General features: G+C 39.4%; 1 protein-coding gene and 1 long non-coding RNA gene across 3 annotated transcripts in view; both read left to right on the top strand.

Annotated features, from left to right (window-relative positions):
- The window catches only part of LOC144990390 (uncharacterized), a 30003-nt gene extending 27580 nt beyond the window's left edge, over positions 1–2423 (top strand). Inside the window, exon 2 of the long non-coding RNA XR_013654378.1 lies at positions 62–2423. This is a non-coding gene — a long non-coding RNA (uncharacterized LOC144990390). The remainder of the gene's footprint in view (positions 1–61) is intronic.
- Positions 2424–8422: 5999 nt separating this feature from the next.
- Positions 8423–19116, top strand: LOC144990386 (ATP-dependent RNA helicase DHX15-like). Of its 2 annotated transcripts, XR_013654372.1 has the most exons (5): positions 8425–13846; positions 14732–14922; positions 15018–15187; positions 18167–18297; positions 18473–19116. XR_013654372.1 is itself a non-coding variant. In XM_078943596.1 (3 exons), exons 1-3 carry the CDS (start codon positions 13780–13782, stop codon positions 15189–15191), a joined length of 432 nt encoding a protein of 143 aa, XP_078799722.1. In that variant the 5' UTR covers positions 8423–13779; the 3' UTR covers positions 15192–15772. The 2 variants fall into 2 exon arrangements, 1 of the variants encoding a protein (XP_078799722.1); XM_078943596.1 differs by lacking the exons at positions 18167–18297; positions 18473–19116 and having other exon boundaries at positions 8423–13846; positions 15018–15772.
- The last annotated feature ends 8848 nt before the right edge of the window (positions 19117–27964 follow it).

Genomic DNA, 27964 nt, shown 5'->3' with positions numbered 1-27964 from the left:
ACTAAACTTTAACAAAACAGACCAAACTAAACTGGCATTCCTTTTTTCTTTTTCTTTTCAGGACTCATGAGGTGGACCACATGGACAGCTCTCATGCTGCTGAACGTCTGACTGAGATGATTCACATTCAGAAGAGAGTTTGTGCCGCAGGAGTTCAGAGTGAAAGACGTGTGGAAGAAGAGAATCCTGAAGGTTTCTGTGCAGACATGAACTCAGTCAGAGGGCCCGAAATCTCAAAAACCACCCACTCACAGCTGATTCTTCCTACCAGATTTCAACAACTTGTTTAGAAAGAACTACACGAAGAAATGGTTCATCTTGAGGTGGAGAGAGTTTTGCACCTTATTCGAGAGCGCTTCTATTGGCCACACATGCAGGAAGACGTGGAACACTATGTCACGCGTGTGTGCAGGTGCTTGAAAAACAAACGTCCTAACAAGCCTGTCAAAGCTCCTCTCACGAATATTGTCACAACATACCCCTTTGAGTTGGTCTCTATTGATTTTCTGCATCTGGAAAAGTGTAAAGGAGGATTTAAATATATTCTTGTAGTGATGGATCACTTCACCAGATTTGCTCAGGCTTATCCGTGCCGAAACAAAGCTGCCAAAACCGCAGCAGAAAAGATTTTTGGAGACTTTGTGTTGAGATTTGGATTCCCCACCAAGCTTCACCATGACCAGGGGAGGGAGTTTGAGAACAAACTGTTCGCTAAACTTCAGGAGTACACTGCGGTTTCTGGGTCTCACACAACACCGTATCATCCACAGGGAAATGGGCAAGTAGAAAGATTTCTATGCACCTTATTTGCTTCTGTTTGGTCGCCAACCTAGACTCCCTATAGATCTCATGTTTGGCCTCATGGTGAAAGACCAAAGCCCATCACATGAAGACTAGGCAGAGAAATGGAGAATTAGAATGACTCAAGCATACCAACTAGCTTCAAAAACAGCCATCAAAGAAGGAGTGAGAGTAAAAATTCACTTTGATAAAAAAGTATATGGTGCAGAGTTGAATCCTGGCTGTGGAGTACTAGTCCGAAATTTCACTGAGAGGGGAGGACCGGGTAAATTGAGGTCATATTGGGAAGACAAGATGTATATTGTTACCCAGAGAAAACACCCTGAAAGCCCAGTTTATGAAGTAAAGCCAGAGACTGGAAAGGGCCGTGTTAAAATCATTCACCGGAATCTTCTGTTGCCGTGTGACTTTCTCCCACTAACTAGTGAACCTGAGCCAACTAAATCTGGACAAAACAGAAAAATTAGTCTCCGGAAAAAAAAAGAAGAGGAATCTGTGTCTGATGATGAGGAACAGTGGACATCAATGGTTGGACTAAAACCGAGATGAGCTGATCGAGAGGAGCACCAGCGAGGAACAGAAGCAGCAGACTCTGAACCGGACAACAGAGAGGCATCACAGACAGAGCAGAAGGACGATGATGAGCCAGAACTGACAACAGCTGCTCCAGCAGAGATTGACAAAAAGCCTGACACAGAGAAAGAAGAGTCATCGCCCTCTTCTTTCAGTGACAATGGGGATCCTGACACACCACAGAGTGAAAAAGTATCCTTTTTGTAACAGAAAACCCCAAATGGTGTTTACATATCACCAATTGGGACAGCCTAGATTTTCACATGCCTAGTGAATGTGATTTGTGTTTGTTCCTTCTTAAGTAAAAGTTGTAAAAAGAGTTGTGATTTGAAAAAGTTGAGTTCATAGTTTTACCAAAACATGATTAAGTTTAAGTTTTGACATTGGTGCTCTTTTAATACATAATGAGTCACAAATTAGAGCTACTGAAGTACACAAAGTAGAATGCAGACTTCTTTAAGGTTAAAGTGCCTCACTCAGAGCAGATGCAGATACCTGTTTGTTCGACAGATGTTGCAGTGGACAGTTGGCGTGCACATCAACTACTGCGACCATGTGGCATTAAGGAGAGATACCTGCCATATGGACTACTGGAAATCAGTATTGCGTCTGTGGCTTAACGTGACCTCTGACTCTTATGAAAGGACTGCTTTAGTGTAAAGTATGCTACTGTGTGGATTGATAACATCAGGAAAAATGTTTCTTGTAATGTCGGGACACCATTGAAATTTTGGGGGGAGAGTGTAGGGACAGTGAAAATAAGCCACCCCTTTGTTAATTATTTCATAATTGTTTAATATTGAAACTGTTTCAAGTGTTGTGGGTTCATTACAAATCGTGTAGTACTGTAAATGGCCAGCAGGTGGAACGAGCGCTGTGGAGCAAGGATGACGTCATGCGGGAGCACGCAGAGCAGCATGAGAGAAAAGAAAGAGGAAAGAGATCAGAGGAGCGCTGAGAGTTCGTTTTCCTAGAAAAAACCCACATGTATGAGCTGGCATACACTGCTGTACTGAAAGGAATATGTAAATAAAAACACACAATGTTCAGTGGTCTGCTGTTCATTTAAAGTGTACGGAAGAGGACAGTGGCGGTTCTACCCTGAATTACTCCCCGGGCGAGACCCTCGCCATGCGCCCCATGAATGGTAAATATTCATTTTTAAAACTACCTACAGATTTATGGAAATTCTATTGGCTAAAAATATAACCCCACATTTGTAAAACAAATAAAAAATAAACTTCATATGCAGGTTCAAAATTAACCCCTAAATCCCAAGTTAAATGTCAAAAAACATTGTGAAAACGTTTAGGCTGCCACATATGATTATTAAATTAATGACCAATCTCAAATTATTTGCCCCATTAGCATCTTATGGCAGCAGCAGCATGCTGTGTAACCATCACAGCTTTTTTAACATTATGAACTAGTATACAACAGCAAAACACAACAAAACCTTTGTGGGACAGCAGAGCAGACAGACACATGAATCATAACTAATGTTACAAGTTAAGGCACGAAAAAGGCATCAAGTCCGTTGACTGAACCAACTGTCACCTTAGTGACAGCATTGTTTTGTGATGCCATTTTTTCATTTGGGCATTTCACACAAAATTAACCCAAAAAAGCAGAATATATTTTTTATACCTTTATTAAAATGTAGGTTATAGAATGTCACCTTATGACTGACTTATAAAAAGGTTTTATAAAGTAGATTCAAACCCCCGCCCTTGTCCCCACCTAGCCACTTAATTTGGAAGCGTCCCACAATTGAACTGATTCCCCGCAGCCCCCCCCCCCCCCCCCCGCCCCCCTTCCTTCACACATTTCCAGCAGGAGCGCGTGCAGCTACAGCCAGGGGCGCTGATTCGCTACATGACAGCGCAATCACAGTTTTTTACTTTTATTCTTTTCATCAAGCCCGCGACCGTCGCCTCCCCTGAAAGATGAGCCAGCCAGGTTTTGCGTTTGCGCAAACGCAGCGGCACTCTGTGCTCACCCCGCGCCCCCTCCCTTCTCCTTCTTCACACACATTTGTGTCTACTTCTCAAAGACAGGAGAGCGCAGCTGCGGGGCGAGGGCGGCGGCGCGGCCAGGTTCAGGCTGTTACAAACTCACAAACTGTGACATAAGTAAACCAATAGTGGTGCATAAAATATTTTACAAGTGCCGCCCCCCTTCAGTTTTCCGCCCCAGGCCACCGCCCGGACGGCCCGTGCCTAGAACCGCTACTGGAAGAGGATTGGGGCCATGGACAAAATAAAAAAAAAAAAAGGTCATATAAAAATTCTGACTTTAATCTCAGAATTCTGATTCAATCTCAGAATTCTGACTTTAAACTCAGAATTCTGACTTTAATCTCAGAATTCTGACTTTAATCTCAGAATTCTGACTTTAATCTCTGACTTTAATTTTGACTTTAATCTCAGAATTCTGACTTTAATCTCAGAATTCTGACTTTAAAGTCAGAATTGTGCGCTACAGTCGCATGTGAGCCACATTCTTCAGCACTGCAGAGTCCAAGGAGCGTCCGGAGTGAAACCAACAAAATGAACGTCTGTAAGTGTCTTTTTGCACGCTCAAGGTTTACCAGAGGAGGTCATTTGGCTAATGGAAGAACAGAGGGTAAGTAAATAGAATTATTTTAAACTGAATCTTGTAAATGAACGGGCAGCAGGCTATGCTAGCATTTTGCATCAGCCATGCAGGGTTTTGCATAGCTGGTGGTGCAGAAAATGCTTTGTGATATATTAGCACCCCCATTGTCGTGCCCGTTTATATCAACAACTACCTTATAATTTAGTACTTTTATAGCCTTCAGAAAATACTCTCTGCGTATGTCTAACAGATTGTCGTGTTTTACTACTATGCAGCATACCCACCAATCTTTTAGTTTACACTCCAACTCAATAACTTTAATGTTCGGTTTTCAACCTTCTCTTCACGTGACAGACACGTTCTCTATTTTTATTATCTCATTGTTTAACAAACACTCTGCAAACGACGGTCCCTCGTCACAGAATCATACCCTTTCATAACATTTAATACACTATTATAGTTTTTGTTATTCTGTATCTGCGCGAGTTTAAATAAAGCTCAGGTGGTGAAAGTCATGTGACACCTCAGAGTAGTGTTGCGTATCCACGGCAACCGCTGTTTCTTCTTCGATGAACCGTAGCAATGTGTTTACTATTTAGCACATTAGCACCCACATTAAGCTATCGGCACAGCTGCAAACTTTACAGGGTACAGTTTTTTTTTTCAGGGCGGGTTTTTTTTATTTTATTTTTATTGGGCGGGGGGTTTTGAAACACCAGGAAGCTTGAACGTTACGTCATTATGTACGTAGTTCTGCAGAATCGGATTGACTCTTCTGTAGTTTACTATTTTCTCTCAGCTGCATTTTCATAGTCCGTTTGGATTCACCTGATTAACCACATTTGTCCAGTTTTAGTGGGCATATAAATGGCCAACAAGTACATTTATGTCAAATGTTTGCACACAGCAAGAAAGAAAGAAGCTCCATTTATCACTTTTTTTTAATTTACGCTTCTGAAAATACTACTGGACTTGTTTTTTTCCTATATGTTCCCTGTGACATCAAATAAAACTCATTTCTTTTATAACTAATGTATTTTTCTTTTCTGCAGATTGACAGTGATGTCATTGCTTTGGAGGATCCAGAAATGACACTTCACATCCCTTCCTGTGGAGTCTGCAACACGTCATTGCAGAAAAGAAGTCCTTTTGCTGAGATTTCTTCCCATCAGATGCTAGACTCTACATTAGACACTGGACACTTGTTCTTGTTATTATTTTTAAGCACATTTATTTATATATCTGTCGTTTGAATGGAGCTATGGTAACAAAGTAATTTAACTGTTTTGTCGTTTTTTCTTATTTATATGTGCGATGGTACATATCTGAGAATACCTACAGATAACTGACATACCTTTTTCTTTTAATTTGAATTTATTTCTGATTCATCTTCTGAACCCATTTTGTCCCTTTTGGGGTCACGGGGCTGCTGGAGCCTATCCTGGCCTCTTATTTCTTCTGTGAAATTTAAAGAAATATGTATAACTAAACACATTTTTTCTCATTTTTTATTATTTACTTTTAATTTTCAGTATTTCCATAACAGATGCATCAAATGATAGTAACCTAAGATCAAAAGTATTAAATCAACTAAATTTCCATTCCATGATTTGTTTCCTTTTGCAATATTCAGCCACTTGCATTACATGTGTTAGTTCTGACCTTGTAAATAATGTTGGCAACTCCTGTTTAACTCACCCATGTGGTAAAAAAGGTGTTATGGTTCGAATAAATTCATACAAAAACATTTCAGAAGAAAGACCTTTATTAGTACATGTTTATAGAAACATTACAGTTTATAATTTATAACAAAGCAACCATTTATCATTGTTAAGTTATGCATATTATAATAGGGAAGGGATTAAATAAGTTTGCTTCTTCCCTTCCCGTTTCTAGCATTAACTGTTTGATTTGTATTGTGAAAAGTAAATTACAAGGATAAATTCTGAGATTAAAGTCAGAATTTTCTATGCGCTTTTTTTTTCTTTTGTCCATGGCCCTAATCCTCTTCGGTAAAAATTAATCTTAGCCAACCTGATTTTTTTATCTGCTCTATTATTTTTCAGAAGATATTTGGGTTTCTACAGAAGAAGAAAAAAATCTCAATTTAAATCCAGAAAGAGCTTAACTTTTAATTTCTCTCTTTTTTTTTTACAAAAAGTTTATCAGTCTTAAATTTAGACACAGTTTTCATAGTTAAGATGTAATTTTTGACCTTTGAGGAGCCCTGCAGATAAATTGAATCATTTTATTTGCTGATTAGGCAGTCGATTTGTATTCAAATTAGCAGAATGAACCCATTAGCAATCCCCAGTCTGTCTGTGATGGAATAAACGCCGGTCTCCAATAAGCTGCCTGTCTCTATTCAAAGGCTCCTAAAAAATCATTTTAAAGAAAGTTGAAACCAGCTGCAGATAATTATGGAGATAATAAATATTTACTTTTCCTCAAAGATTAAGGGACACCGGAGGCTAGAAAAAATTGAACACCAACTTCTGCCTTGAACAGGGCGGTCAATTAAAATATTGTCTGACCTTAAACCAATGTGTGTCCTTAATCAGGGTGAGGTGCACTGTGACATCATCAGATGTGACATCATTACAATCTGATTACACTGAATCAAATTGACGTCACAGTGATGTCACAGTGATGTAACGATGATGTCATTAGACATCATTGTCACATCATTGATGTTGCATTTAATATTGTGACATTATTACATGTAATCCAGTGTCAGAATGTGACAGAATGACATCATCTGATAATAGTTAAAAGTCTACATATAGACCTCTTGGAAATCAACGAAAACATTTTTTGATAGGTTCAAGCGCAATCCCTCACACCGAACAAAGAAAAAACATGGACCCAACAAATGCACATGACTACAAAGACGGAGCAGAGCGAGGGGAAAAGATGGTGGTTCACAAAAGACCTACCCCTGTTTGGGACCCGTATCGACTGCCTTCTGTACAGTTTGTATATCCATCCTGCATTTCCAATAAGTGCTCGCTACCCAGCAAACCTGATCAGTGCCTTCAAAATAATGCCCAGCATGAGCTCACACATCCTCAAACCAGCTCCACTGGCAAAGACCCAAAAGTCTCTGTAACAGGAATGAGTCAGGACACGTCACCTCTGGTGTGTATAGGGAAAAGAATGACTCTGGCGGACCCTGCTACAAAACCACCCAACCGGCTTTCTATCTTGGCATCGATGAAACCGGCAGGGGGCCTTAAAAAATCAACCAAATAAATGTACAGTTTTTAGTTGTAGGCCAGTTAGTATAGTAACTTTAGACATTAGTATTAGAAAAGTTTAAAAAAGGGTGAAAAAAATATGGGGGAGGGGTTAGAGCATAAAAAGTAGGAAAGACTAAAATGTATGAAATTATCAAATTGGTTTCTTGACATAGTCCACTATATAAATAAGTCATTTTTGTATTGATTGTAGGTTTAGTTTTCAATGCAGAAATAATGTGTGATTAAAAAGTAGAAAGGGGTAGAATTACAAAAAAAGGACTGTAGTAGCTGGAAGTCTTTCATTCTTTTTTCAAGTTTATTAGTATTATTTTAACATTTTAACAGAATTTTAAACTACGGTGTCTTAAACATTGCGTTTTTGTCAGAAAAAGACGCTCAGCACTTGTGAAAATGTAAAATATTTTGGATTTCAAACATGAATAACTCAAAATTTCTACAGTAAAAGTGTCTGGAAATATCAGTATGTGTAGTCAACATAGTCCTAAAGAGAATAAAAAGGAGCTGATGGCCTGGATTATGGCAAATACCTAAACTACAGTGTCTCAAACATTGCATCTTTGTCAGAAAAAGACGCTCAGCACTTGTGAAAATGTAAAATATTTGGGATTTCAAACATGGATAACTCAAAATTTCTAGAGTAAAATTATCTGAAAATATCAGTATGTGTAGTCAACATATTCCTGAACAGAATAAGAGGAGCCGATAGCCTGGAATATGAGAAATAACTAAACTATGGTGTCTCAAAAATTGCATCTATGTCAGAAAAAAGACGATTGGATTTGGTGAAAATGTTAAATATTTGGGATTTCAAACATGGATAACTTCAAATTTCTACAGTAAAAGTGTCTGGAAATATTAGTATTTGTACATAGTCTTGAAGAGAATAAGAGGAGCTGATAGCCTGGATTATGGCAATTACGTACAAATGGTGTTTCAAAAATTGCATCTTTGTCAGAAAACGACGATTGGACTTTGTCCAAATGTAAAATATTTTGGATTTCAAACATGAATAACTCAAAATTTCTACAGTAAAAGTGTCTGGAAATATCAGTATGTGTAGTCAACATAGTCTTGAAGAGAATAAAATGATCTGATGGCCTGGATTATGGCAAATACTTAAACTATGGTGCCTCAAACATTGCATCTCTCTCATAAGATGCTATGTTGTGAGAAATCTCAAACAGTATTGACATTTAGATCAACATTACATTTTTATATTTCATTATGAAGTGTCTGTACTGATTCTGATAAAATTCGACATCGTATTATGTCCATATGTGAAAACTTAAATTATATTTACTATTAACATAAATGAATGGGCTATATCAGGGGTCGGGAACCTTTTTGGCCAAGAGAGCCATAAACGCCACATATTTTGAAATGTAATTTTGAAAGAGCCATACAATAATGTAGTGTCCCTTCCCCACACTGAGGCACGGAGACTTAACCTCTTTTAAAGTTCTTTATTCCGATTACTGCAGACCGCAACAAACGCCGTTCAATTCATTCAGCAACTCCTGAATCTCTCCCGCCGACACGAGAGCGCTTCTCCCAACTTTATATTCCCCTGCTACCGCTGCAGCCCTCCCATTTCCCTTATTCGGCCCATAGCTGAACCCCATTGGTCCAAACTACCTAACAACAGGCTGAGCGACAGAACTGAGAGCCAATCAGATCTCTGCTTGACGCGTTCAATGAACTCCAGAACTTTTAACGCGGCCCAACAGCCATCCAACTCAGTCCGCGACAATTTGTTTAAAACTAAATATACAAATGAATGTGTGCATTTGATTTAATTTCAACATTTTTAAAGTACAATAAGTCTGTGGATTCTTTTTTAATAACATTGTTATTCTGTTGCTAATAAATGATGAGTATTTCTCGTGGTAGTTTTGCTGATGGTCTAGTCTGGTTGATACGTGGTGAGTTTCTGCTTCGTTCAGGCGTTGAGACTTTAAACGTGATCGTAGGTCTGACTGTTCTGTAGATGTGAGACAGACTGCTCACATGCAGACGGGGAGCCAAACATATACTCACACGCCACAGTGAGTGACGGGCAGCGGGTTTTACGTTTTTACAATCCCTGCGCGATTCACCTGCTGCCTGTCCCCACAACCCCTCACCCCCACCCCCTGCTTTCCTCCTCACACATCCCGTCCCCGCTCTTTCTCAGAGACGGGAGCGCGCAGTTTTAGGTACGTCAATTCACAGGTTTCCAGCTGGTACAAACTCTGTGAAATAATAGATAATAGTAACTGATAGCGCTGGCGCAGATTTTTCTCTCTAAGCACTGTTACTACTGCGCGCCTCTGGCATCGCATCGCGCCCGAGAAGGACTGGTCTAATGAAAAAAAAAACTATAATTAAAGATTTGTCTGCGAGCCACATGTGACCATCAAAAGAGCCATATATGGCTCGCGAGCCATAGGTTCCCGACCCCTGGGCTATATGGTTCGGAGTATGCTTATTAACACCCAATCTTATCTTAGCCTTTTTATCAAAAAAATTTATTTTGTTATTTGATAAGAGTAGCTAGTGTATTTTTTCTCCAAACATTCATTTAACTTTTCACTGTTGTAAAATTCTTTTGAAAACCGGACTTCAGCCGTGGTTGCTCTGTTACCGTAAAGCTGAGAATGCGAGAGCAGTGAAAATTGAGGAGCGGCTCATTTGACACCGCAGTTCCGAATGACGGCTGGCTTGATGGTAGTGATGTTACGACAGAGTACATGAGTCCCTAGAAATGTTATTAAACATAAATATTACACCTCAGACGATCTTATTGTACGTGATTTTTCCTCAGGAAAAAAAAGAAACTCACGTCACATGACCCCACGTCAGCTCACAGATATGATGGAAAAGATCAGACATTGTACACAGCATTTAGACTTGTAGTGTGAATACTTTAACATGTAAAAGAATATTGAATAAAAAAATCGCCAAGTAAATTTAGAGAACTCTTCAGTCCGTTCCAGGAAGCATGTTTAAACTAGCCTGACTTTAAGCCTGAACTCTGGCTGAAATCCGCCTGAACTTGCTTACTCGGGGTATGTCGGTTCCAAAAGACCGGATATGAGTTGGCGTAATTACGCTCGACTTGGTAACCCTGGGTTAATGCACGTGCGCGGCATGTACATAAAGACATTCTCAATGGATCGCCGATTTACGGAGTCACCATGGAAACGCGTGGAGAAAAATAGAGAGCGCGACACTTCAGTGAGGCGGAGTCTGAGCTTTTAATGACGGCGTATGAAGATTATACGTCCATCAAAAAATAATACGGCTGCATCAGCAAAAGAAAGAGTTTCTGCTTGTAGTAGAAGAACAGACAAAGTAAACGCACGAGTTTCTGATCTTATTTCCATTTTCCTTGTGACGCATATATATAACTTATCCAATTTTGCCAACTTAAATGAATTACTTCTATTGGTAACAAATAATTGAGTTAAATTTATTCAACCTAATTTCACATCTATAAAACTCAGTAATTTTTTGTACAACTCATATTTACATATTTATCTAACTAAATGACATATTACTCCAATCCAATTAATCTTTTTTCCATCTTAATTTATTATGATTCTTGAACTCTCATATGTCTACGTTTGAGCCGGCAGATATGCTCATTTTTATAACAATTAAAGGGACGGGAAAAAAATTGCACGGAGTGTATAAATTCATTAAAGAATTTTCTGTCATTATAAGTACAGCTCCATTGGTAGGAGTGCTATATAAACTAATCATCCTCTACTTCACTCTCACTTATGGTGCAGAGACTTAAGCTTAGTAGGACAAAATAACTTGGCAAAACACAGTAAAACAGCTAAAACAGTTAAACAACTAAACACATTTGGTCAAAAACCCACACTTAAACCCAAATCCTTCCAGACAGGCAAAGGGAATGGTATCCCAGAATCCCTTGCGGTGCTGATCTAACAGCAGCACCAAAGTTACACCTACTTAATTGAATTAATTTGAATGAAAGGAAAATAATTGTCTGAAAAATACGTGTTATTTTTAAGGTGACCTAACAAAAAATGATTTATCTTAACTGAAGCAAATTATTAAGTTAGATCAAAGTAAAAAAGTTTCTCTTTCCAACATCCATATGTGATCTTATCACCCTCTCATGGTGGAAAAAGTATTATCTGAGTTTTTTCATCCACTAAATCATCTTCAAATGGACACGCCATGCTGCTTCACCTCTCTGTAAACAAACTAAGCTTCAACTAAACCTGCTCCGGACCAGGTTATGTTCAGAGCATGAGTTGCCATGGCAACTTGACCTACCCTGAAACATACCTCCATTTCTGGAACCGAAAGCGGAGGTTTCAACTTCCTTAGCCTCAAACTTACCGTGGGAGCTTGCATAACCGGCTTTCTGGAATACCCCCCTGAACAACATTCTTCCGGTTTGTTTTAAATGTCCTTCAAAGTCGCATACCTGATACCTACACGGGTCCGTAGAAATGTAAATAAAAATAACTAATAAAGAGCAACGCACCTTTTTACGAGATCTTCTATATGAAAAAAGAGAAACTCACGTCACGTCACGTGACCCACGTCAGCCCGTATATATTTGTTGAAAAGATCAAACGCGTTCAGATCCTTTGAGGAAAAGTTGAACGTAACAAACAAACTACGAACTGCATGTCTGCAATGAATGGGTATTATGAAAATAAAGGGGATATATACTGCTAGAAATGTTTTCAAAGATAAATTAGTCCACAATCACTCCTATTTTATTGCATTTTCTGCGGAAAAAAAGAGAAACATATTAGTCACGTGACCCACGCGCACGTCTGCAGATATGAATGAAAGTTAACGTGTTTCTCCAACGTAACAGAGACTTTGGGAGAAAATGTTGAACGAAACAAGCAAACTACAAAGTGTATGTCCAAAATGAAAGCATATTTTAAAAGAAAATGGTATATTCCTCACTAGAAATGTTGTTAAAATAAAAGTTAGTCCTCAAAATATCTTGTTTTATGGGATATTCCACCGAAAATGAACGAGCATGTTTTTTGTTCACGGCAAGCAAAACCTCCAAAGTCACGTGATCCTGAGAAGGCTCATAGAAAATGAATAGGAAAATGAAACGTATCCACCTCACAATTTAGGGGGCGTTTTTGTAAAACTCTCGCTACACATTTTAGGATGAGACCGGGTTGTGGTTTGAGTTGTACTTTAGTGTTGTGTTTTAGTATTTTGTAGTCCTTTGTAGTTTTGTCTGTGCCCACTCTGTTTAGTCCTTTGGTTTATAGTTATTTGTTAAGTGAAACTGTAGGGGTGAACTGCCGTTTTGTTTAGTACATGTTTTCTCCTGTTTTTGTTAGTTTAGGGAGGTTAGTGTTTTGTCTTTGATTTCCCTTTTCTTTCATTTACAGGTAAGATTACATGTTTCAGTTAGTTGGGGTTTAGTTTGTTATTTCGGCCTTGGTTCACCCTGAAGCCTTTTAGCTTCACTTTTAGTTCTTGTTGGTGGTTGTTTATTTATTTGTAAATAAATTTGTTTTATATTGTTTGGAGACATTCGTTTGGTGTTTTTGTTGCAGTCAAATTTACTAGGCACAACTTTAACTTTTTATGTTATGCCGCCTCGGTGCCCCTAGACTCGGAAGGGGGCGTAACACTGTACATTAACAGGAGGAGGAAATGGGTGCAGCACTATTTAAAATGACTTTCCGGTTCCTTCTTGATTACATAAAAAAAAAAAAGCTTAACGTTCTGATTAACCTTTTAAAACTGAAATGCTTTAAACAGGTTAAAATTAATCAGGTTAAAATAATTAATTGTAGAGTTTACTTTTTCAAACCATTTATTTTGAAACAAGTCTTTTATAAAAATCTTTTCTTAGTTTTTGATTATAAACACAAACGCTGTCCTTTTGGTCAGCTTGTTACCTTGCACTTTAAACATTTACAGAATTCAGTTTCTAGTTACAGAAATGTTGATATATTTATTCTCAATTATGTTATTTTAAATAAGGGTGGACTAAGTTTATATTTTTTTAATCATTTATACACATGGATAGGGCAGGCACCACTTGGGTTTATGTCACAGTTCCAGTATTAATCTTTACTTACAATAACTATAAGTTTCTATATTGTTAGTTGTTTACAATTGTCTTGTGTACCTTGAGATTAACATTTTCTGTCATAATTGTAGTCTTTATGGAATTCCAAAGTCAGATCCTGAAGTTTTGCAAAGTTCAGTCGTTGCTGGTGTTCCTAACACTGTAGTTGTGTGAAAACTCTTGTTTTACAGATGTGCTTAATGACTCCCCTCTCTCCGCACTAAAATCCATTACTGTTGGAAATGACCATGAGAAAAGACCGCAGCTCCCCCTCTACCCTTTTGATAGTGTGGTCCTGCCCTGTCCCAACGCTGTGTCGAGTGCCCTAGCATCATAGGCTTTGCTCCATTTTTCTGTGAACGTTTGACTCATCCGTATGGGCGGCTTTGTTGGGGCCCATACCAACCTTGTTTAGTCCCACAGTGCTTTGTCCGTCCTACGGAGGCTAAGAAGGCAGCTGACGAGTCCAAGATGAGGTTTGCTCACATTGATGGAGACCACTTGACGATGCTCAATGTCTACCATGCCTTCAAACAAAGTAAGTGTCAGAATAGCTTCTGCACGGAGTTGTCTTCTTTTGTTTTTATCTGTTTACCTTACGCTTAGTTCACACAATCATCTAACAACTTAATATTGTGTAAACCAGGTATGTCTGCAGTCTGGCCTGTCATCAAATTTATTCTGACCTGCAGCCCCTTCAATAAAACGTTATTGAAGAAGATAAACCATTACTATGGGAAGATGAGACACAAGTCTCGATTATTTTAAGTGACAGGTAGAAATTGATAATCCAGATTCCTTTACTTGATGGCAGTTGTCCAATATTAAGATTTAAGGTAGGATATGTCAATTATTTTACAAAAGATATGATATTTTTTGGCACTACACCTGTGCCAAAACACTGGAGACGGAAGTCATGAGACCCCTGAGGGATGTTGGACGTGTGATAGAAGCTCTGTTTCTACCTCAGACAAATGGTGAACAACAGCAACATTATTAACTAATGGTACCACCATCTATACCTCCATGTTTGCAGAAAGCAGACCATTGTGAGGTTTGAAAGGAACAGGATGTCCAAAGTTACGTCATTCTGCACAGATGTTGTTCTCTGAAAGGATCAAGATTATTGATCAAGATTTGTTGTGATTGCTTTTCAATAGTCGATTTGCATGTATGTGATTACTTTATCCTATTTTCCAATGGCTGTTATGTAATGTTAGTTCAGTCTTTGATATGTTTATATCTTTACTATTCAAATTCTAACTCTGCACAAAGTTTGTACAAACCTGACATAGACAATAAAACACTAAGAGGTTTGGCTGTACTGAATAAAACATCTTTTTTCATCACTACAACTTTAAACCAGTCAGCATGAATGGAGAAACACATTTTTCTGAATCTTTTTTTTATGCTTTATTTCTAGACCATGAGTCTAACCAGTGGTGCTATGACATCTTTGTCAACTACCGCTCACTGATGTCTGCTGACAACGTGCATCAGCAGCTGTCGAGGATTATGGACCGCTTTAACCTGCCCAGGCGGAGCACAGAGTTCACCAGCAGAGATTACTACATCAACATCCGGCGTGCTCTCTGCACTGGCTTCTTCATGCAGGTGAAACGAGCTGACGCTGCTTTCATCCGACATGTACGTCTGCTGGTGTTACTCCTGCCCTGCAAAGGTTTAGAGCTCTTCTGCTTCTTCTGCAGGTGGCTCATTTGGAACGCACAGGATATTACCTCACAGTCAAAGACAACCAGGTGGTTCAGCTGCACCCGTCCACTGTCCTGGACCACAAGCCAGAGTGGGTGCACTACAATGAGTTTGTCCTCACGACCAAGAACTACAACCGAACGTGCACAGACATCAAACCAGAGTGGTGAGTGTGCAGGCTTCTAAATTATTAGAAATTATTGATTCTATTAATTATAGCCCTAATTCCTACAGCATGTCAGCTAGTTCCTGTTGTCATTTGGAATTCATTTGGTTGTAAAAAGCACATATAACCCTTGTGTTATCTTAGATGACCCCACCCTTACATTGACGTGTTATTTCTGCCATGACAAAGGTGGATAAAGGCGGAAAGATTTCATGTAATCCATGGACACCAGTGAAGATCACAAATCATTGAAGAAAAAAGGTTCAGCGCACTGTCTAGTGCAGTGGTTCTCAAACTTTCTTCAGTGATGTTCCCCCTTAGAAATATATTTTTAGTCAAGTACCCCCTGACACGAGCAAAACATTTTTGGAAGAAAAAAGAGATACAGTGCTGTAAAGTCAGATTTATTCAAGCCAAACAACAGTGAACCTGACAAAAACATTCATATGGCAAACATTGCATGTATAAACAAAAAAGAAAAACAGAAGGCGTTGACCACCAGAAGGCATAAAACCAGTCAAAACCCAAATGTGCAAAATGCTGCTAATAATAAATCAAATAAAAAATGTACATGAATAAAAAAAATCTGTTCACAGAAATAAATCTATAACTTAATTATAAATAATTCATATTTAGTTTACAAAATAAATTAACTTTATAAATAAAGATTTGCTCACAAATAATAATTAACGTTAACTCTGTTAGGATAAAAAAAGAAGTTGCAGATAAATCTCTTTGCATTGAACATTTGACTTGAATTGGACAGCATGTAACAGGCAGTGATTTATGAACAGGAAGAAAAAAATGCACTCAATACATTTCAATGAGAAATATGAGCTTGCACGTCACTGAGGATCTTTGTCATTCTTGGTGGCAAGGAGGCAACTGCAGTGATCAAGCTCTTCTCCAGGCACAGTCTGTTTCTTTGCTTTGTTTTGATCAGCATCATTGCTGAGAAGGAGGCCTCACATAAATATGTGGATGCAAACGGTTGCAGCTGCTCCAAAGCTTTCTGTCCCAGCTCAGGGTGCTCCTGCCTCACACACAGCCAAAACTGTGTGAGAGTGGATGCACCAAACTTCATCTGCAGGCCACGGTCAGATGCTACTTCCATCAGTTTTTCCTGATGAGTGACAGGAAGCTTGCTTCTGTTTGCTTCAGACAAGAGAAATGGATTTCTCAGCCAGTCCAGCTGCACAGATTTCTCATCCATGTCAGTAAAGTAGGAGTGAAAACCACTGATCAAGTTAGCCAAATGTCCCACTATGACTAACTTCACCGGAGCTGTCGCCACATCCTCATTTGAGAGAAAGACATCCAACTGAGGAAAGCAGGTGAAATCCTCCTGATCACATGGCCTTTTCCACATCTCTGCTTTCTTCAGGGAACCACCCACCTTGTCATCCAGGTTCAGGATGCTGGTGTCCTTGCCCTGCAGGGACATGTTCAGTTCATTCAGTTTCCTGAATATATCTGGCAGATAGCAAAGCAAGCCAGTCCATGTTCTCAAGCATGGTGGCATGGGGAGATCCGTGCTCTGTCAGGAAGGTGTGCACTTCAGCTAGCAAATCAAACAGCCTGCTCAGTACTCATCCACGGGACAGCCAGCGTACTTCAGGATGCAGGAGCAGTTCTGTGTGTTCAGCTCCCGTATTTTCACAGAGGCTGCGGAACAAATGTGCATTAAGTGGCCTTGACTTGATAAAGTTTATAACTTTATTGCTGTCGTTCAAAACATCGTGCAACACAGGGCTCATTTTCTTGGACGCTAGCGCTTCCCTGTGTATCACACAGTGGGCCCACTTGATGTGGGGATTTTCTTTTTTAATCCGTGCTTTGAGGCCTTTCGCGCTGCCCGTCATTGATGCAGCCGCATCTGTGCAGACGCTGCTGCAGGATTTCCAGCTGATAAACATGTTAAACACATTAAAAATGTCCTCTCCGGTTGTTCGCCCCTCCATTTCTTTGCAGAATACAATGTGTTCACAGATGTCGTCCGTGTCAATATATCTTACAAATGCAACAAGTTGCGCATGTCCACTACCATCTGTGGATTCAGCTGCAGTGAAAATGAGTCGCCAAGTTTCCCCACAACTTGTTCGATAGTGTCTGTGTCCATGACATCTATTCTGCGGCAAACAGTGTCATTAGACAGAGGCACAGTTTTGAATGTATCCGCTGATTTTTTGTCCAGCATAGTTTCGGCCAATACCACAGCGGCGGGGAGCAGTTGGTCTTCCGCTATGGTAAACGTTTTTTTTGGCTTTAGCAACAAGCAAAGACACCGCGTAGGAAGCCTCCAGGGCTTTGGCTGATGTACTGGAGACTTTTCACATTGTGGCTTGGGATGACTTGAAATCAGAAAGTTTTCTCCTGAAGAACTCTGATGCCTTACCATCGTGTATATAAAAGCTACTTAGACACCACTAAAAGCAATAGAAATCATTGTCATGTGGGCGTCGTCGACCTCACCAAGATGGCGTCGCGCTCCGCCACAGTCGGCCAGGCTCCTAAAGCGGGCGTGTCTCCTCTAGTGATATAACTCATTGGGAGAAAGATAGCCTGATTGTTTTCAGGCAAGCTCGTGCCAGATGGGTAGAGACACTTGATCAGGATCAGATTTGTCTTTATTTGTTAATAAACGGTTAATCATTGTCATATTGGGGTAAAGGTTTTTGTTGAAAGAGGAGAGGAGGAAAGAGCAAGAAGGGAGGAAGAACGACAGGAGAGTCTGTTAAGGTTACTTGAGTTGAAAATATTGTTCAAAAAATGTAATGTTGCCGTTGTTTTCCCAATTTCTTTAATAAATGCATGAACAAAAATGAATAATTTACATGTTTTATTTAAATCTGAGCCATTTTTAACAATCTCAAAAGGTTTTTCATATAAATATCAAATGTACACATTTACAATTTCGTTTTATATGTTATAATTTATTTTTACACATGTTAACAATAACATGCTCTCTCTCCACCACAGAACATGCCTTGGCGTGGTGCTGGTTGTAACGGGCCTCAACCATATTCCTCATGGGTCCCCTGTAGGGTGTCAGCAGCGTGATGGGATGAGCAATGCAGGGATACCCACCATCACCCAAAAGGATCCTTCAGGTGGGTATGTTTGATTTACATAAATTGGGCTTTTACATAGAACCTGTGGATCATGGATTGATCCTGGATTCCCAAGAAAAATATCTATAAATTTGGCATTAGAGTCACATACAGCCTGCATTTGAATGGGATAAAAAAGCTTCCTGTTAAAATAACAAGCTGCATTTTCTTTTAGGGCCTTTATTCTCATGTGGCAGCCATCGATGCTCCCCAGTTTAACCTTTTGGAAGGTGGAAGACCAAGCGAGCAGCTAAAAAACCAGTTCATACCCACTGGGAAGCCGGATGACCCTGCTCATCAGCTGGAGGATGCGGTCCGCCGTCCTGTGGACAACGTCCCTCACAGTGGACCGTGGCATGTCAAAGGCCCTGGTTACCACACCGTAAGATGTGCCACACGCCAGCCAGAAAAGAAATACCAAGACCTCAGTCTCCTGTTCCCCTCCCAGAGTGTGAGGAACCCAAAGCTGCTTCACCAGATGCTTGATGGTCCTGCCGAAAATCCGGTCTTGTGTCGGGCTGACTGTCAGCGTAAAGGGCCAGGACAGAAACCTTTATGTTGGCAAAGCAGTAGAGACGTGGAAGACCCTGTAAAATCGAACATTAATGTATTTCATTGAGGAAATTAAATCTCATCTTTTGAATGTTTCTATTTATTTTTGATGTCTTACATTTTAGTTTATGAAGTATTTTTAAATGCTGGAAAAATCTTGTGTTTTTTTTTACTGGGTGAAAAATGAAAGTATTTTAAAAAATGAAAGTATTTTTGTTTTAAACAAGTGATATGGATTGACTCTGAATAAAAATACTAAACTTTTAATTCACAAGTGTTTCATGTAGTTAGACTACATTAACTAACATAAACTTTAAGTTTAACAAGTTGTTCATGTCTGGCCAGGGCATCCAGAGGAAATCTTCTGAGACGTCTGCTTCTCCTCCTTGCTGTCCTGTGATGCTGCATATCTGCTCGTTTTCGGTTTGGTCTCACGAAAAACGGTTGAATTATTGCCAGGAACACGGACAGATTCATATTAAAAGCTATTTTCAGTAAGGTAGAAGAGAAAACTACTGAAAAGAAATGCCTCCTCGCAAGAGCCCGTAAATCGTTCAGCGGCAAAAAAAAAAAAAAAAAAAAAAATATTGCCATAGACTAATGACTTGAGGGTTTATTTCTGAGCAAATACATTAAATCAACACCAATGTGTTTGTAATTTTATTATTTATAAATCAGCAACGTTTTCCATGATCAGAACACAGCAGATTCATAAATAGTCTTAGTAAAAATGTTCATATTTATTATGTTTTTACTTTGACAAACAGGTGTCATTCTCCGCGTTAAAAAGAAGTAGTTCGCCTCCAGACCAGGTGGTGGCGGTAATGCGCCACATTGTTTCCGTGTCAAGCGCCATATGAAAACACCCGAAAGAGAAAAGTAGTGAGCATGGTGTCGTGTTATAAAACTGAGGGAAGCAAATAAGGGTCCAACTGTTTGCTTGTTAGGGCGCTTTATTCGAACATTCGTTAGACAGCCTTCCACATGTCTCTCGTCGGTCTAGCCACGCTTCCCGCTGCCCCCGCACCGCTGTGATGTCGTAACAATGCGACCCTATAGTTCTTTAACAGAATCATGTTTTTTTTGTTTTTTTTTATATAACTTTATTGAACAAATGGTAGTATACAACATGAAGAACAATCAATGCAGTATGCAACATACAATCAATATACAACACAAATAATGTTAAACAGCCAGGGGAGTCGATTCATTAAATATTTGCAGAGAGTTACAAATTTCAATAGTTCTGAGAGCCTTTTTGTTGGAGGAAAAGGATATTGATTTTATGTAAAAAGTTACATCTTTAATGAATTGTGGGAAGTAAGGTGTTTTATTAGTAAATTTACATTTATGTATGTAGAATTTTGCCAGAAGAATTAATAAATTAATTATTTTAAAAAAACTTGTTTTTTGGGGGTCCTGAAAAAACAAAGTAATACATTTTCCCATTTCAGGGAGAAATCTTTGAAGACATGAATAATGATGAAACTACTGAACTCCTTCCAAAATCTCCGTGTGGACAAACAGTGCCAGAAAAGATGAGTTACTGTTTCTGGGTGATCTCCACAGAAACTAAAATCAGTATTAATATCTTTTTTAAATTTTATCATGTAATGTTTGGCAGGGTAAATTTTATGGAGAGTTTTAAAGGATACTTCTTTTACCTTATTTATTATTAAATACTTATGAGGGATCGTCCAGACTGCTTTCCAGTTGATATCTGGAACAAATTGATTCCAATAATTTAAAATATACGGGGGAGAGGTATAAATATTTTGAAATAATCTGCGTATTTTTATATTAGTAGTACGCCCATAAGAGAAGCATATTTTTCCTACCGGTGACTCATTCGCGTTGGATATTGTATTTTGATTAGGTATCAAATTATCAGTGTTCTTAAATAACATTACTATTCCTGAGGGGATAGCCTTCTGCACCATTGAAAACTCTTGTAAAGTAATAGGTAAATTATACTGTGATAGGAATTCGTTATAGTTTAACAGCTGCCCCTCCTTATTAAATAGTTGAGCCACCAGTAGGATCCCATTCTGGATCCAGGTCTCTAAATAGAGCGATGTATTTTTGTATAAAATATCTCTGTTGTTCCAGATGATGTACTTGTGTGGAGAAAAATTATGTTTGTAAATAAGTAAATAAGGTTCCATGCTAAGAGAACCTGCTTATGGAAGGATGAGAGTTTTGTGGGGAGTTTCTCAACATTATAGTGACAATTTAAAATAAATTTAAAGCCAAAATGGGAGAAAATCTGAAATGGTATGATGTTCCAGATAGAGGTGGGGTTCTTCAAAAAAATTTTGGCCCAATTAATTTTAAAAGTATTATTGAGAGAGTTAAAGTCTAGAAAGTTAAGTCCACCTGATTCATAGTCATTCATAAAGACAGATTTTCTTATGTAATGTGTTCGATTTTTCCAGATAAAATTAAGAAGTGTGCGATCAATTTCTTTACAAATGTTTTTGTCAAGGTGTAAGCAGATGGCAACACAAGTTAGACGGGAGATTCCTTCTGCTTTGGTTAGCAGTACTCTACCTCTTAAGGATAAGTCCCTTTGTAGCCATTGATTAAGCTTCTTTTTGGTTTTCTGTATGATTGGAGTAAAGTTAGATGAACATCTTTGTTTTTGATTTTTATTAATAAAATACCCAAGTACTTAATTTCTTGTTTAACAGGGATCGTGCAGATAACATCAACTGAGCAGTCTTTAATAGCTAGTAATTCACATTTGTTTACGTTTAATGTTAAACCAGAAGTTTGAGAAAAAATATTAATTACATCTTAGATTAGAGGAATCTGGCTTGAGTTTTTTAAAAAGAGTGTAGTGTCATCAGCCAATTGGCTAATGATAAGCTCTTTGCCAGCTATGGTAATGCCCTGCACATTACTAGAACAAATGTGGTTTGTTAGGATTTGAGTGCAGAGAAGAAACAGATATGGTGAGATTGGGCAACCTTGGCAAATGCCTCGTTTTAGGTCAAATCTAGGGGTGGAGCCATGTCTCATTTTTATAGAGCTGTTACCATTCGAATATAAAGTTCTAACAGCATTACAGAAAAAATCTCCAAAGCCGAATAATTTTAATGAGTTGAAAATAAATTGGTGTTCGATTGTGTCGAATGCTTTATAAAAGTCTAGGAAAAGAATAAAGCTGTCATCAGGCACCAAATCAGAGTAATCAAGTAGATCTAGCACCAATCTGATATTATTAGAGATATGCCTATTTTTCATGAAACCTGACTGCGTTTCATCGATGATTAACTCTAAAACTTTTTTGATTCTATTAGCAAATATTAAAGCCATAATTTTATAATCACAATTAAGCAAGCAAATGGGTGTCCAGTTTTCAATTAAGAGTATGTCTTTATTTGGTTTTGGAATGAGAGTTATTAGACCTTGAGAAAGTGTTGAAGGGAGAGCATTTTTTTCTATACTTTCTAAAAAGGTTTGTTGTAGGAACGGAGCTAAATTATTAGAGAATGCCTGGTAAAATTCTGCAGATAAACCATCTGTGCCGGGAGATTTGTTGGACTTCAGCGCGAAGATGGAATTAAGTACTTCCTCCAGAGTTAGAGGGCTGTCGCACTGACTCCTGTCCTCCTCGTCAATAGTTCGGAGGTTTTGAATATTGTTAAAAAATAAGGAGGAAATGTCCTCATTGTATCTTGAGCTGTATAGATTAGAATAGAAATTAGCACAAAATTTTGAAAGATGTATCGGATTGTTGGAAATAGTGCCATTGATACTTAAGCGGTTAATAAAGTTGTTTGTTGATCTGTTTTTTTCCAGTCTAAAGAAGTAGGCAGAGTTTTGCTCTCCCTCCTCCAGCCATTTTTTCCTGGATCTAACAAAGGCACCTTCAGCTTTGTGTTGATATATTTGGTCTAATTTGTTTTGAAGGTCAATTAAAGTTAATTTATCCTCCTCCTCAACCTCTTCTGGTCTTTTTTAAAAATAAGACATAATTTTGCTTACCACTTCTTCCTCTTCAGCTTTTCTTAATTTGGCATTTTGACTTCCATATTTTCTTAAGAATTTACAAGTTTCAAATTTAAAAAATTCCCAATTGGTGCAAAAAGATTTTTCTTTATTGGCCTTATTCCAATAAAAATTAATCAATTTTGTAATTTTAATTTTGACTGCTTCATGCCTCAGTAAAGAATTATTTAGCTTCCAGTAATTGAATTTCCGAGTAGTACTGTCAGGAGTAATAATTTGGATATTAATATAAATAGCTCTATGATCCGTCAGACGGGTTGGCAAAATATTCACAGTGATGTTATCTGTATTTATACAGCTTGAAACAAGCCAGAAATCAATGCGAGATTGTTTGGAACCGGTTTTATTACTCCAGGTGAAAGTTTGTCATTGGGAAATTTCTCTCTCCAAACATCCACAATATCGAACTTATTCATAAATCTTTTGAGATTGGTGCTATATGAAGTTTCCCGTCTTGGAGGCCATCTATCAAGTGTATTATTGATAGCAATATTAAAGTCCCCCCCAACAAAAAGTATGGAGTCTGGGTATCTGGATAACCATAAGCTTATTTTTTCTTCTAAGGAGTCCAGTAGTTTGTCGTTGTCACTTTTATTGTTGTAACCATATATATTAACAATGATAAAATTGTAAATATCATTTTTAACTGCCATACAGATGTAGTGGCCAAGAGTGTCACATTCAGAGTCTAATATGTAACCAGAAAGTTGTTCTTAAGTGTGGTGACACCAGATGAACGTTCAGAACCATGAGATAACCAAATATCGTTGCCCCATTGTGATTTCCAAAAATTTGCATCAGTAGATGTGGAATGACTCTCTTGCAAAAAACAGAAATTTGTTTTAAATTGTTTAAGAAATAAAAATAGAGCTTTGCGCTTGCATATTTGCCTTAGTCCCCTGGCGTTGAGAGAAACGAGTGAAAAAGACACGTTTAATGAACTGATCTAACAAAGAAAGAATAGATTTACAGAAGAGAAGGGGACCGAGCAACGCACGATTCATACAAAAATAATGTAATAATCCTGACTAACTAAATAAAAATAGAATAACATCCAACCCGTTTTGGTTTAGAAAATAAAATAAAATAAAAAAAATGTGCAGCCAAAATAAGAAGAGAGCTATAAGTTTTTTTTTCTTGTTTTTTTTCCTTCTTCCTCTCTTCTTCTTCTTCTTCTTCTAAGAAATTAAGATTTAAAATAAGGTTATAGCCCTAATCAGAAAATGATGTATGGACAGTAAACATCAACCAATTTGTAATTAAGAAATAGTGTTAATAGTCTCACCGAAGCAGTCAGCTTTTAAATGTAGGATGAGCGTTTCTATGAAGGAGGAAGCACTTCTGTTCCATTGATGAAGCCACGGGCTCCAACGAAGTATGCCGACTTCCCTTCCTTGCGTGCTTTGTCTATTAATGGCCACAATTTGGCACGACGACTTCTGTCTTCCTGGGATAAATCTTCAGCGAATTTCAAGTGATTCTCTCGCAGGTAAGAGGATGTTTTGGCTGCTTTCCAGACAGCATCCCTGGAGACACGTGAGGTGAACTGTATGATGATGCCTCTCGGATTGGCGTTGCCTTGCTTCCTGGGTCCCAGTCGATGCACGGTGTCGATGACGTCAGGTAGCTTCTGTTTCTGTTCAGGTAAAACCGATTGGCAAATTTCTATCACCTTTCTTCGTGTGTCTTCTTTCTCAGTTTCCATGGCACCGTGTAGTTTGAGGTTCCATCTTCTGGAGTATCTTTCCAGATTAGTCAGTCTCACCTGGTGGTTATCCAGTTGGTCTCCGCCTCTTTTTACTTTTCTTTCAAGGTCATTCACTTTTTTCTTTACATCTTTCATTTCAGCATGCATAAAGTCAATCGATTTTTTGAGACCTTCAATCTTCAGAGCATTTTCTTTCACCATACTTGAATTCTCTTTCACCATGATTTCCAGACTGTCCGATCTTCTGTTTATCAATGCTGAAAGATGGGATATGATCTCGTTTGAAGTGGGTAGATCGTTGCTGCCGGAGTCGTACATCACTTTTTTTGATGCTGGAGATTTGAGAGGTGTAGCAGGGAGGGATGGAAAGTCATCCATATCTTCAACATTTGGAGAAACCGATGACTGGGATGCAGCGTAGTTGTGGCAGTTGTCCACAAGTATGTTGCCTGAGGTAGCGATAGCTTCGACAGCCTCTCCAGATGCTAGCTTGGATTTTGATATATCTAATCCTCTCTTTGCACCTTTTGAAGTCGGCATTCTGCTTCTTATCTCTTAGAGGTCAATGTATTCTTGTTTATAAAGAGATTTGTTGGTGTTTTAAAGAATAAAGTTAGGGTTTCCCTATTTCAAGAACTTTTTGTGCAGAACTCGGTAAAGAGCGTCTACTCACTCCGCCATCTTGGTCGCCCCCATTAACAGAATTATGTTTAACCAATGGCATAACACCACATCTCCCCTTTTTGAAATAGAACAAAAAATCATTAGACTATCATTGTTTAACAACCCTTACAAAGAACTCTGCCGTAAGGTTGAAGAGTGTTTCTATATAAAGTAGTTATTAAAAAAACACAACTACAAAACATTCTTTTTCTCCAACATCCCTGAAAATGTTTCATATTCAAACAATCTATAAGTCCAGTCTGGTTGGTTTTATAACAGCTCTCCCAGACCTGGTTCTGGGGGTAGATGTCAGTTCAGATGAGTTCTGGATCAGCGACTCTGGTGGTTGTTGTTCTGAAGCACAACCTGAAACCCGTTGCTCTGTGTCGCTCTGGCTCTGTTCGGGTAAAGTCTTCATGGCAACAAGGTGACGTCGATTTCTCCTTACTGTCCCATGAGGTCCTTCAACCATGTATGAGCGAGGGGTTGTGTGTCTGCTCACCACAGCTCCACTTGATCCTAAATCTGGTATCCACACTTCTTGTCCTGGAACAAGTTGGTGAAGGTTCCGTGCTCGATGGCGCTGATTAAACATCTGTGCATCTTTCATCCTCTTCTTGTTCTCCTTTTGAGAAACAGCCTCCATGTCGGGAAGAGCAGGTTTGAAGGCCTGTTCACACCGGGACGAATTTCGCCGGCAATTTTCGCCGACGTTTAACGCCTCGTGACTAAACAAAGGGCACCAACGAGAGTGTGCACACCGACGCGAAAAAACGCCAGGCGTTAAAGCGTCAAAAAAAAAAAAACGCCTCGGGTTCGTTTTTTTTTTTCGACGCGTCGCGTCGAAATCTACTCGACCAATGAGAATGGCGCTTTTGCTCACGTGTCTGGAGCTTCTGAAGTTACAGTAAAACACAACTTGGGGGCGCTCAAACACAAAACTGCCTTGCTGAGCACACATACCAGCGAAGAAGATAGACGCCAAGTAGCGTCTACACTGCCGCGAAGCAATAATGACGGACATTCTAAAACATCCCCGAACCAAGCACCAGTTGGAGCTACTGATGCTTGAAATATTCATGTTTTCTTTGTTTGATTCTGACAAGCGTGTAAGTACTTGCTCTCTTCTTCTGAGTGAAAAGCGACTTTAAGAAGCGTAAAGTTGCGCAGCGCCACCTTGTGTACAGGAGTATTTCTGTTTACATTAAGCGCCATCTAATGTCAGGGAATGAAATTGCATGTTCACTCGGCTCATCGTCAGCGAAAATCGCCTGGGTGTGAACACAAAAAACGTGGCGAAAATCGCTGGCGAATAACGCCTGGCGAATATTCGTCCCGGTGTGTACGGGCCTTCAGAAGAGCTGGAAGTGTCGGCACTGTGGTGCGAAGCCTCCTCCCCTTGAGAAGCTGAGCAGGGCTGTATCCGTTCTGCAGTGGAATAGCTCTGTATGCGAGCAGTGCAAGATAGGGATCAGCAGCTTTCTTCAGGAGTTCTTTTATGGTCTTGACTGCTCTCTCAGCCTCACCATTACTCTGAGGATGTTTGGGACTGCTGGTGATGTGATGGAATACATACGATTGTTCAAACTCTGCAAAAACAGCTCCAGAGAATTGAGGCCCGTTGTCTGTCACCAGCTGCTGTGGAATGCCGTGGCGTGCAAAGATAGATTTTAAATGGTGAATCACATTTGCAGACTTTGTGGTTGAAAGCAAAGCAATTTCCACAAATCTGGATGCATAATCCACTACCAGCAGGTAAATTTTAGCTCCCAGCATGAACAAATCTGCTCCCAGTTTTTGCCACGGTCTTCCTGGGTACTGGGTTGGCAACAACGGTTCTTCAGGATTATGCCTCTCTTTACTGCAGATCCGGCAGTATAGAACTAACTAATTTATCTGCTGGCTTAATCCAGGCCACCACACCGACTGCCGTGCACGTTCCCTGCATTTCACGACTCTTTGGTGACCTTCATGCAGTGTTGTGAGCACCCCATTTCTCAGTGAAGAAGGGATAACAAGCCTGTCACCCTTAAGCAGCAGTCCATCATGTACTGAGAGTGACGCTCGTTCCGCCCAGTAGGGCCTGATTGCTGGTTCACCGTTGTATTTAGTCGGCCATCCTTGCTCACAGAGTTGCATCACACATGCACACACACTGTCCTGTTGCAGCTCTTGTTTCAGGTGATCCAAATAGAAGGTTCTTGCTGGTAAGTTCTCCATTATCCTGTCCACATATATGTTTGTGTCCTCCAGCAACTCCTTGTCATCCGGTGTTTCATTATTCAACAGGGGACCACGTGATAGCATGTCTGCCGTCCACAAGCTCTTTCCTGGAGTAGGAATAACGCATAAGGCGCATTTTAAACCGTTGAATGCGTGGAGGAAGGGCATCCAGTTGCTGGGACCCTAACAAACTCAGGAGAGGTTTGTGGTCAGTCTCCATCTGGAAGTGCTTGCCTATCAGGAAGTTTCTGAACCTATCACAAGCCCAAGTGAGTGCTAAGGCTTCTTTTTCTATTTGGGCGTATCTCTGCTCTGTTGGCGCGAGAGAGCATGAGATATAAGCCACTGGACGCCAATCGCTGCCCCATTTTTGGAGTAGGACGCTCCCTAGTCCATACGACGATGCATCTGCTGAGACTTTACTGTCCCGATTTGGATCATACATGGCCAACACTGGAGGTGAAGCCAAAGAGTCTTTTAAACCTTGAAATGCTTGAGCCTGGTCAA

Source organism: Oryzias latipes (genome assembly GCF_053564925.1).
Source record: "Oryzias latipes strain Hd-rR chromosome 1 unlocalized genomic scaffold, Olatipes_Hd-rR_3.1 chr1_Y".
Classification (NCBI taxonomy): domain Eukaryota; kingdom Metazoa; phylum Chordata; class Actinopteri; order Beloniformes; family Adrianichthyidae; genus Oryzias; species Oryzias latipes.
Note: the sequence above shows the minus strand (reverse complement) of the source record. Positions and strands in the feature narration are given on the sequence as shown.

What these genes read in the sequence shown, in the direction of transcription:
- LOC144990386 (XM_078943596.1), top strand. Translation starts at nt 13,780, where the DNA reads ATGAGGTTTGCTCACATTGATGGAGACCACTTGACGATGCTCAATGTC. An exon ending in CTACCATGCCTTCAAACAAA is followed by an intron (nt 13,847 to 14,731) that starts GTAAGTGTCAGA and finishes CTTTATTTCTAG; the next exon opens with ACCATGAGTCTAACCAGTGG. An exon ending in GCACTGGCTTCTTCATGCAG is followed by an intron (nt 14,923 to 15,017) that starts GTGAAACGAGCT and finishes CTTCTTCTGCAG; the next exon opens with GTGGCTCATTTGGAACGCAC.